Source organism: Apaloderma vittatum, unplaced genomic scaffold (genome assembly GCF_000703405.1).
Source record: "Apaloderma vittatum isolate BGI_N311 unplaced genomic scaffold, ASM70340v1 scaffold41243, whole genome shotgun sequence".
NCBI lineage: Eukaryota > Metazoa > Chordata > Aves > Trogoniformes > Trogonidae > Apaloderma > Apaloderma vittatum.
In genome coordinates this window covers 1-11,941 of record NW_009708174.1, presented here as the reverse complement: position 1 = coordinate 11,941, position 11,941 = coordinate 1, and the positions used below count along the sequence as shown (strand labels likewise).

Below are 11,941 nucleotides of genomic sequence, written 5' to 3'. Positions count from 1 at the left end.
CAGCCAGTGGATGCCCACCGGCAGCCTGGCCTGAGGGAAATGCCTGCAGTTTCGGGGCCTTAAGGGGTGTGCATTTTGTAAGCAAAGGGTGGGTGGCAGGAGAAACACTCGTGTCGCATTTACAGAGGAGATACGTAGTCGCGGTTTGGTGTTTCCTCCCTTGCCACCCGTTTTGGTAACAACTTCTCATTGCGACACCCTCCTGTCCCACCTCAGCCGTGCCAGTCAGCCCTCTGCCGGGACTTGCTCGCACAGCCCCCCGACACTTTTCTCCATGTGGTTGTCATGCCGCCCTTCAGGTCTTTGCACTGTTTTTTGCCTTTCACCATCTTCTGGCAAATGCTAGAGCACTCATCGGTGTCATTTCTTCTTTCCAATGAGAGTGTTTTGCACAAAAACTGGAGGAAATAATAGAACGAAAACTTGTGTCTCCCATAAGGCCAGCTGCAGCTGTAAGTCAAGGTGCAGAAGTAGGTTTTGCATGTGTAATGCAGATAAGGTAACTTTTGTGAGAAGTAAGGATGTCTTCCTGGGACCTGTTGGCAGGATATAGACTTGTTCATCCCATGGGCTGTTTACTCTGCATCTCCTTTTAGGAAGGGAGCTCCTTAGAAAATCGAGTTAAAATTTTAATTAAAATGATGTAAAAAAGCTCAAATTGCACCTTTCTGTTAGTGGTATCTGCCAAGGACCAGGTAGCCCCAGCTGCTGAAAAATCAGGGCTTAAATTATAGTATTGGCCAACTTCAACCAAATTTGTCATCGTAGGAAAAATCCTAGAAGGTGAGCATTTCTGCATTTGTGACCTAGATGCCTGGATGAAAGGGAGCCTCGAGGTGACGCCGTTGTGGCTCTCTGGCTCTGTGCTCTGTTCCAGCCGTGTGGCAGGCAGGGCCAGGAGGCTCTTCGGGGTTTTTCCTCTTGTGCAGGGGCAGGTCTCTGATCCGGTTCACCTCGTGCTGCACGAGTGCTTGGAGCCGTGTTGTGCGCAGGTACGGCTGAGCAACGGGGCAGTTGGCTGGTGGGGTTGGCATTGCCACCGAGGAAATGCATATACAGCCAGAGGCCGGGAAGAAAAAAGTTAATCGGAGCAAGGGCTCAACAATTAGTAGTTATTTGGTCGGCAGGATGGTCAGCTCTATGGCATTTTGCTCGGTGGCAGTCAGGCTGCTTATGAGGAACATGAAAGACTTGAGGGGGTGGTGGCTGGAGGATAAAGGAGAAGAAGGGGCATGAGTGGACTCGATGGGGTCGGATGAGAAACAAAGGGGCCATTGTGAATGTGGGTAAGAGCAGGAAATATGCTTGGGAGTGAGGGGCACAGATCTGTGCAATATCAAATAGTAACGTTGAACTGAGTGCGATGACTCCTGATGTTTAATATTTCCCTTGCAATTAGTCTAAAAGCGTCGGAGGCTGGTGGCTGTAGCATCCTTGGGTTCAGCCTCGCCAGGCTGAGGCTGTGGCTCCAGCAGCCTGCCCAGCACAAGCAGCTGCCTCCCTGTTCAGGCTCGTGCACTGTGCTGGGGCAACCGTGCGCACGACTGCCCCAGTGAACTGGGAGAGTGATCTGGAGGTGGAAAGAGAGAGGTTGCTTCAGCAGCTCGATTGTACGACTGGAGCCTGATGGAAGCCACCTAGGGATTTCCCTCCTGGAAAGGGACTCTCCAGTAGCCTTGAGTCCAGAGGGGCTGGAACCAGAACTGAGAATCTGGTCTGGAGGTCCTTCTGTTACTGAAATGTCATATTCCTTAAATAGTTCGTTATTGTTATAAGTTCAAGGTTTGTCAGGCTTGACTCTGAGCTAAGATTATTGACTAGGCTGAGGAATAGGTGACGTGTTGCGAATATTTTAAAAAATAAAAAACCAGGGCACTGATGAGAAATGCATGAGAATGAGAGCTGAGGAGAAGAGAAGGAACATGTGTCTGTGTGATACTTTCCCTCTGAAGCCACATGTTACTGGTTAACTGAATGAATCTGCAAGACATTTCAAACCAAAAACTTACACTTTGCTTCCAGTCTTTTACTTTTTAGATAGCATTATAAATAAAAATGTGCATGATAGTTTGCACAGGATCAACCAAAGAAATGTGTACGGGAGCTTTTGACTGCTTCTTATATTTCTATTCAATCTGTAACAATACGGTTTTATGAGCATTTAGTTGAATAGTTAAGGGAAAAATAAGTAATATATGTTAGTGAGTTGTCACTAAATCAGAAGTCAGTTTCTGCAAAGTGTAAGGAGTATTTGGAAACAATTGTTTCTGCCTGTCCCTTTCAGAACTGTGAAATAAGATGGTTTTACGCTATCTAAACCGGTCTGAAATTGGAATTGGTTTACTTTTACTTCTGAAGTATGTTTTTCATTCAGACATATAAAACTTCGTATTTTCACTGTACCTTACCAACATGAGCATTTTCCAGCTTCCTCTAAGGTAGGTGTTGTTCCCTCTTAGTGAGGGCAGCAGGACTTTGCTGGGACTCTCCTTTGCTCCCAGTTCTTAATATGGCATTTTCAGAGACATGTGACCTACTTGAAAGCGTGCTTCAGACTTGAAAAATTGAAACAGGCAGGCACTTAGTAAGGAAAGAAAGTATAATATCTAAGGTTTCTACAGCTTTTCTTTGGTTACGACATTTTAAACTCTATTATCAGAGAGAAAAAATGGCAAACTCTATGTAATTGAGATCGGAGAAAAGCACAGGTCACTTGTATGAAACCATAACCTTTAAACCTGTGAGATGTTCTGTGTAGTGGGATGTCGTGAGAGGGTGATGTTGAGGTGCTATAGATGCACATGCAGAGCTGATGAAGGGAGCAGCTTCAGATACTGCTACAGTTCATGTTCCTAATGGAGTGATGTGTATTTTCACTAAATGCTTGAAGTCAAAACACCACCTGTTGCTGCTGATTCATTAGTGCTTGGGGATGACTGTATACAAATCCTGGGCTTAGATGTTTTGTGGTTTAGATTTTTTTAAATTCTATGATACGAATAGCATTTAAGAAATGAAGTTCTGGCTCAGAGTAGGTTGTCGCTATATTCACTCCTCTCTGGTGCGAGCTGTTTTAAGGGGCAGCAGTTTGAATTCTGCCTTTCCAAATATTTAAATGCCTGTCAACCTCAGCAGAGGCATTAGGAGGCTTTTTTCTTTCTCTAGAAGTGATTTGCTCTTGGTGATTATGTTGTCAGATTGTGAGCTGCATCTCTGCGTTAGAAAAGTCTTGAAACCTTTAATAAAAGTTTTCCTGAGGCATGAGCATTGAAATTCTGAATTCTTCTATTTTTTTTTTTTGAAGACACAAAGGAAGTAAGATTAAGTTCTCAAGTGATTGCATGATTCCCAGAAGTGAGTTTTGACCTCTGAAAGCAATATGCAGATGAACACTTTTTTATTTATTTATGAGCTTGAGGCTTTTTAGTGCAAGTTTCTCAGTTCATCTTGTATACTTAATAGATCTCTGTGAAACTGTGAAGTAGAAAAAAAAGTGTTATTTTAGGAAAAGCCTGAGTGGAATTATGTTGAATTAGCTTTGAGACTGAAACACCCCTCTGCACATGGTGAAATGAGATTCTACCTGTATGGAAATGTGCAACATTTTGAGGGGTATAAATGGGAAGAGCACTCTTGGTGAAGTATGCTGAAAAAAACCTCATTGTTTCATTTGGTTTGAGAGTCTTCATTGTTAAGCTAACAAATACTTTATCAAAGCAGACTTATTCTGTAAACTATGGGAATTTTCAAAATGAGCAGCTTTGTGAACAGTTGAGTTTAAAGCTTCCTTTTCCCTTTCAAAACAGAAAGATGATGACATTGAAGAGGGAGATCTTCCTGAACACAAGAGGCCTCCAGCACCGATAGATTTCTCAAAAATTGATCCAGGCAAGCCTGAAAGTATCCTGAAGCTGACAAAAAAGGGGAAGACTTTGATGATGTTTGTCACAGTGTCGGGAAATCCCACAGAAAAGGAGACGGAAGAAATTACTAGCCTGTGGCAGGGCAGTCTCTTCAATGCAAACTATGATGTGCAAAGGCAAGCTGTTGTACAAGGATAAAGTTCTTGCTTTTACAAACCTTTATTTCTTTCTTCCTGAAAATCTTTTCAGTTGTTCGTCCTGTGCCATTCCTCACCTCCATCATCTGTCACTGTTTCTATATCAGTTTATATACCAATTTCTTTTAAGTCATGCTGCAAAAATTCTGGTGTGGTACACAGATTTTTTTCAGCACTTAGGCACAGTGTATGTGTAGGCTAGTTTCTTTTTATCTTCGTGTGTTTCAGCTGTTACCAGTTTTAGCTGCAGTAGTTTGCCTTTATGGTCTTGATGGAAAGCGTTACACTCAGAAGACTTGTCACCACAAAAGGTTTTTTTGTTCCCCTGGCTTTAAAAAACGAATTTTTCTCTCAGAGAGAGAGGATCCTTTTTAAGCAGAGGAATGTTGTGCTCTTGAATTGAGGCTGAGAAAGGTTGCAGCAAGTGTATAAAGCAAATTTAATGCCAATTAGTGGATTTTATATCGTGCCAAATTAAGTTTTCTTTGTATTTCTCCTTGGTTATTTGTAAAACTTAATATGTTTTATTATTACTTTTGCTAGAAAATCGTTCTCTTGTCCCCATCCCCAGGCCACAACAGTAAGACCAACTTCTTGCTCTTAAATGTATCCCTCAGTTGTGGGGGCTGCTCTGAAATAAGCAGATTGTTGTAGTGCTTGAAAGGCCTGGAGCTAACTGAAAAAGTATCTCTCTTTTCTCTAGGTTTATTGTTGGCTCAAATCGTGCCATCTTTATGCTAAGGGATGGCGGCTACGCCTGGGAGATCAAAGACTTTCTGATAAATCAAGAAAGGTGTGCGGATGTTACTCTGGAAGGTCAGGTTTATCCTGGCAAAGGAGGAGAAGAAAGGGAGAAAGTGAAGAACAAAACAAAACCTGAAAAAGCAAAGAAGCAAAAAGATGCAGACAAGAAATCTAATAGCATCAAAGAGGACAACCGAGCGACCAAACAGAGAGAGGATCTATGACAGATGTGTTGACCATAGTGAACATTGCTCTGCTATTCCTTGAAGGGAAACTAATTTTCCATACAGTTCCTGGCTTTACTCGGGGATGGGAGGGAAGGAAGTGGAGATTACTGAGGTTAAAAGACTTCTATGTTGAAACACACCAGTTTACTTATTAATATTGGCCATTTGTTTAGTTACAGGAAAGGTAATGTTTAATACCAGTGTTTGACTACTTTAGTTTGTAATTTTTTATGCTTTTGTTGTTGTTTGAAATTAACATACAAATCCATGTGTCTAACACAAAGTTAGTTTAAGTGGAAAAGAAGAAAAAGAGTCTCAGAATACACCAGTGTTTGTCTTTAGTAGCCACATCCATCTCGGATGTGCAAATTAGTGATTGATTCATAGCTGCTCTTAGATAGCAGAGTACAGGGCTGAAAGATTCTCTCGGAAGCCGGTTTGCTAGATTCAGGTGGCAAAACTGCCTAAAATTGCAAAGAAAATTATTAACAGCAGCCAAAGATGCCTGAAATCGTGGCATTTAGGACCTGTCCCGGTTAGACTACCTGTTTCTTTAAAACGAACAAAACCCATCCTGTATGTCCCCCGAAATCCCTGGAAGCGTGTAGAAGCGAGGCAGATGTTTGGCTGAGGCACTTCCACGTCAGCACGGAAGGGAGACTCTGTACCCCTCAGGGATGCCGGGATGTTAACGGGGTACAGGACCCATGCGAGCAGCGGCGGGGGAAGGAGAGGTTTGTGCCCTTCGGGTTGCTACTGCTGCCAAAGAACTGTGCCTGTGGAAGGAGATGTTCTGTGTGCTCCACTGTCTAGACAGTGAGCCAGGAGGAACAGCTTTCACTCTGAAACGAATTTGTTTTGTTGGTTTAAGGGTTTGTTTAAATCTCTGAAAAAAATATTAGTTATGGTACAGAGTTGAACTTTTGAGTTAGACATATCACTTGCTGGTGTTTAATAATCAGATTATATTTGAGGTTTTTTGGTTATTTTTTGGGGGGGTACAGATTCCTGGCTGACGTGGCTGATTGTAAATGAACGTTTGATTTAAATACTGTGAAGTTTGATGTATGGGAGCAAATAGAATTTCTCCTTGAAACATTTTGTATAATCGGGAAGATTTTGTTATTATTCAGATTGTATTGTGTCAAATGCATTGCTTGGAATTGTTTCCCTTCTGCCTTACTATCTGTTAAGGACTAAATGCACCTAGTACCTGTGGTCCGTATCATTTTCCAGAGGATGAAGACAGTAATAACTGTCTTCATTCAGTACTACTAAGATGTTACTTTTGACTCTTTATTTAAGGTGCTAAAATCCAAGTGTTTTGGATAAAAGGTCCTATGAACCATAATGGTTGATCTTGTGGAATACTTCAGTATCAAAAGTGGGAAACTGTGACTTGCTGAGTGCTTGTTCTAAAATAAAATATGTCACTAAACTTACTGTTCAGCTGAGTAGTAAAACCTTTTTAAATAATTATGTGTTTAGTTAGGTATTCAGGAGACAGACTAACTTGTCTTTGGTTTCTGTGCAAAAGGACTAAATGGTGTTGTTGCAGGTTCCAGGTGATCTGTTCCTTAATTTTAATTACAATTGTATGAATTTAAGATTAAAGAAACCTTTCCAGCCACGTCCAGTAAACAGGTCTGAGCCTGTTTATCTGAGTGAAAAAATGAAAATCCTATGCTTTTTCAGGGTTAACTATGTTACTTTTATATTCTGTTATTAATCCAGCTATGTAGTGGAATTGAGAAGAGCTATTTGGGTATCGGTTGCATTGAGGAGTGATGTGCAGTCTGTTTCTCGTTCATTTTATCAAGTGCTCTGGGTTTTCACCTCCCTTTTTTGAAAGAGTATTGCTTCTCATCATCAAGAGATGAACAATTCAGATGAAGCTATAAATATGAAATATTAATGAGGGTTTTGGTTTTGCAACTTAAATCTGTGGCATAGAGATGACAATTCAGGTTATGAATCAGAAACTTGTGGAAGTGCAGTTTCTGTTGTTTTCCTGATGTTACGAAACATAGACATGATTTTTTTTTTTGATCAAATCAGATTCTTCCCAAGCTAAATAATTAAGCGATGCAAAAGAGTATACAAATGATACAAAAGTGAATTAGCCGGGGAAGACAAATGTGTACTATGGTATAGCTGTATCTCAACTTTTGAGAATAGGTACTTTAGTCATTAATAAATCTACATTTACAGTAGATTGGGTTGTTTCCCTTTATAGTTAAAAAGAAGGGTCAAGCTTTATGGAAATTAAGCTGGTCAGCTGACCAGGTTCTTCGTTTGGTTTGGGTTGCCTGTGCCAAATGCAGACATGTTTTGTGCCACGTAGCTTGTAAAGTGTTTGGGTGTCTTTTTTTTTTAAGATTTTAGTGAAAGTAATGACTTGAGGGTTGCTTTTTGGTAAAAAATACAAAATACTGCCTTCAATTAGCTTTTTTTTTCTTCCATTTTTCTTCTTTTTCATGCTTTGCCCTCAAGAGGTAATTAAATAGGCTACAAAGTATAATGTGGCAGCCTGGCAGGAATTTCCCTGTCCTGGTGCAGTGTTAGATAAACAGATGCTACATGATAAAAATTATTTAAGAGGCCCAAACACAGCATCACGCACACATATATATCTTCAGAAAGTTAAGATCATTAATGTTCTATAAGTACCCCAGCAGATGTTGGATTCTGCTTTGTAGGTGTTCTACGCTGAGTCTCATCAGACTTCCAATAACGTGTTCTTGACTCTACATTAAGGCAATTCAGATACAGCCTTTGAAACTAATTTCAAAAGTAGAATGGTGATAATAGCTCCTATTATTTCATTTTTTTTCAATACTGCAGAGGCATACATGGAAAATTACCTGCTTTCATGACAGCTAAATATCTGCTACTTTTCTCCACTCGGTTGAGTGATTTCTCTGTTCTAATGCCATAACTCAGTTTTCGAAGCTATCTTATTCTTAACCCAGCTGTCCTCAGAAGAAACAGTTTGTGATTGATACTACACAAGATGTGGTTGCACTTTGTGAAAAATTTCTAATAGACAATCAGCTTTTTATGTAATAAAATACTGGAATTAATACCTTTTTGGTTTGTTTTGTTTTCTTGTTAAAGGTAATCCTAATGTATACCCTGTGTTTTATCTGTTTGAATTTTTTTTCTCCCAGTTAATGCTTGCCTAGAAGCGTAGAAGTGCATCCCCTTGTTTTGGGAGCTTAACTTCATAGAGGAAAGTAGGAAGTTCGATGTGTAAATTACTAGGTGCGGGACCTAGATGAGCTGAGAGAAGTACCATGTGCTGTAAGTGAGCAACTGTTGGCGGTTGAGTTTGTAACAAAACATCCTCATCAACTACTAAGTCGTGAGTTAGCGATGCAAGCCACGTCCATATTAATTTTAAAAAGTGAGAGTGCAAATGCCATCATTACTATATTGGTAAGATTTGTACGTGATGGTGCAATAGTTTCCTGCAGTCCCCCCTGTTGCCAGTCTTGCCGCTGCCTGCTGCAGAGCTTTGTCCCCGTCGCGTGCTAACAGGGATGGCTGCATTTCCCATTTCTTTTGCAGCTTCTTTTTAAGTTTGTCTTTAGCTTTACTGCTGCACTTATTACTTGGTCAGGACTTCTGATCTTTACTGGAGTAGTCAAAGCATTTCTCTGAACAGTCATGTCAGCCTTGACTTTAAAAGGCTTTACGTTCCTGACACTGCTCCTGAACTTTTTTGATTTTCTTGTGAAAAGGAAATCATAAATTAAGATACTGTTTTGTTAAGATAGAGAACAGCCTACTTTTTGTCTGAGATTCGGCCCCACTGTCTTAGGGGATTTACAGTAAGACTTGGAAATTACTTCCAGCCTTTATCTGTGGTTCATTTCCTCTTCCGTTCAAGGAGTAAGAGTGTTTGATTTTTCCAGAGGTTTGGGGTTTTTTTGGTATGGACATTTATAAAAATTCTAAGACTCTACGCATGAATAAGAGATATGGAGATGCCTTTGTTTTTACAAGTACCTGTTTCATTGGTGGTCTCATGTTTCTGATTCTTAAGATTTCTATGCTACTATGTCCCTTGATACTTTTTCATTTGCTAATTCTTGCTTTAGGACAAAAGAAATTGTCTTTCCATATCATTGTTTCAGTCTCTCCTATTGTGCTGGTTTCAAAGGGCCAAAACCCAGTGTATTCAGGTAATACTAAATTGCCAGAAGGTCAGAGCTGCTTGGATTCTTGAACGAAAAGCACTCTGCTTGAGTATTTTGGTGATGGGGTTTTTTTCTCCTCTGACAGAAGTCAGGTATCTCGAGCAGAAGAGGTTTGTGCAGTGTAGTATCTGATGTGTATTGAGAAGGTTTATGTAACACATTACGATCAAGCATTCTAGGGCACTCCAGCCTTTAGCCAAAGACAAGTGGTAAGTGCTTTGTTTCTGACCCATGTGGCGTTACTTGACAGACTGGTATTTTCAGCATTGACGATGGTGTCAGCTGGGGATCAGTTGTCAGAGGCATTGTATCAGTGGACTTCTGTAACATCAAAAGCAGATCTATTAATCATCACTTAACAGTAATAACTAACAAAGAATTTGTTAGCTGGCTCCGAAACAGCAGCACAGAGGTGACCAGTGTCAGGGTTTCTAATGTTCAGTGCCTGCTGAGGCTGTAATAATGAGCGTACTGGCAACATCCATGGTCTCGACACAGAACAAAATGGGGAAAGAATGTGTTACTCTTTGACGCTGCTCAGAAATAGAAACTTTTTTCTTTCTTATTCCAGAATTATTGGACCTCTGCTCTGTTGCAGTTGGACAGAAGAGAACTAGTATTTTACAGTATTTATTTAAAAAAAGAGATATTTTAGATTTTTTTTTAGGAACTAGAATGCTCTAATCCATGAGGCTTATAACCAAAACCTTTTTTTTTTTTCTTTCTGTAATGTACTGGTACCACCAAAAAGAAAAAAAATGTGGGCCCATCTTTACTGCCTGTAAGACCTACTGCTTTTAAAGATAATTTTCAGTAGAGTCTGAAAATAGGCTGGACTTCTGCGCTGGTGACATGCCCACTCATTCTGTGGAAACCACTAAGCAGCGCATTGAGCACCCATGAAATCATTAATATTTAAACTGGTTCAGGTGCCTTCATCGATGGCAGGGTTACACGTCAGGAGATCTCCCTGTGCTTTGGAAAGAGGTCAGCTCCAAGGGCCTGGTGTTGGCTTGCAAGGTGCCGGGCAATGAGAAGTGACTGTTCCTTGACCAGCACCCTGAAGTAACCTGGAACTTACTGTAATTTACTTATGTAAGACTTTATAGTCTTCTCTGCAGTGAGGAAGGGTGAATCATACAGGAATAATTGTATTGCAAGATTGAACTGGAAAAAAGAAAAAGGTGTTTGAACACTTTCTGGATCAATAAATAAAGAAATAAATAAAGGGTTTAATATGTATATTCATATGATCATTTCTCAGGATTTCCCAGACCTATGGCTGCAAGCCATCCTGTGTGGGTTTTTTTTCCTCTTGACTTGTACTCCCAAGTATCTAAAATAGATACACAAGGTTTTTCTATGAATATTTTATTATTCATCGTGCCAGTTGTATCCATAGCCATACCCTAAAGCTTTTCAACCACTGATAGTCAGCTGTTGTATTTCTGGTGCTGTAAAATATGTTGAAATAACCATGTGAACTTTAGATAATTGCAGTTCTAATACAATGGAGTTACTAGGGATTTTAATGGAAGCATATGTAAGAGGTTTTGGCACTTAAGCCAGCACTTGAGTAGAAGACTTTGAAGAAACCTAGCTTTTTGTTTTATTTAATGTGGGATTTAATTTAATGTTGTGATCTGATGTGCTGTGTAACTTAACCATGGAAAGGTCACTTTCCATCTTATTGCTTCTCCTCCTCAATCCCTGTTCCCCTCCCATAGCATCACCATTTAAGCCATGTTGTCCAGTTCTTAAATACCTCTAGTAAGACTTGTTATTATTTCTGTCAATAGTGATAAGACAAGACAGTCTTGTTTTCTGGGATGCGAAAAGTATCAACTTTAGATTTATAACAGGAAAGACCAGGCTCAAGAGATACCCAAATGACATAGTGGTACCAACTGAATAGTGGAGACAGGCTAAAGGAAAGCAGAAATAAAAGTCAAATCAGCTGAATTAATTTCCTGAGATGTCACTACCAGTTGACAGACCCTTGGGCATCTGTGGTTTAAGAAACATTATCCTCTACTATGCACTCAACACTAACATGATAGAAGATGAGATGAGATTACAGTTGTTCTGGGAATTTCACCATGATCTCACATTACACCTTCTGCCAAAGAAGGAACAATAATAATGCATGAGGGGCTTTTTCCAGAACTTCCCCTTGATTCCTGTCACTGCTTCCTTCTCACAGGCCCTTTACTGTGTCCTGGTGCCAGTCCTGACGGCTGCCCTACTCCAGCTGAGGCTCAGACTTGGAAAATGCAAGTTTACAAAGCTCTGCCTTGGGTTTTGTTTTTAAGGTTCAAGTGCGTGTACCCTTGGGATTCAGCTCCAAGGCTCAGGGATCACCACAGGGAGGGGCTTCTGAAGGGGTGTTTTGTGAAGAAGACATGCAAGAGGAAGGAAGGGTGTAGCTGCAGTAGTGGTTTCTACACATCTCTCCTCCCCACCCTTTGGACAGAAAGCAGATGGTGTGACAAAGCAGCCTCTGAGCCAGCTGCTGTGGGGCTGAGAACACCTGGACCCATCACAGCGGCTTCAGCTTCTGGAGGCTGGTCCGAAGATCTGCAAGCGTTACACAAAAAAAAGCACTTTGGGGAACTGGACAAACGCTGTTTCTTGCCCAGTGGATTTGAGAGAGTCGAGGCTCTGTGAAGCAAAGGAGGGAGCATTCGTACAGCTTGCGAGCAGAAGCT

General features: G+C 40.7%; 1 protein-coding gene across 1 annotated transcript; it reads left to right on the top strand.

The window, feature by feature from the left end:
* Positions 1 to 929: 929 nt before the first annotated feature.
* MESDC2 (mesoderm development candidate 2) lies at positions 930 to 5,210 on the top strand (the record flags this gene model as incomplete). Its single annotated transcript, XM_009866453.1, has 3 exons — positions 930 to 992; positions 3,807 to 4,039; positions 4,764 to 5,210. Coding segments are annotated over 3 exons (561 nt in total), but the record flags the coding sequence as incomplete, so codon positions are not given.
* Positions 5,211 to 11,941: the final 6,731 nt, after the last annotated feature.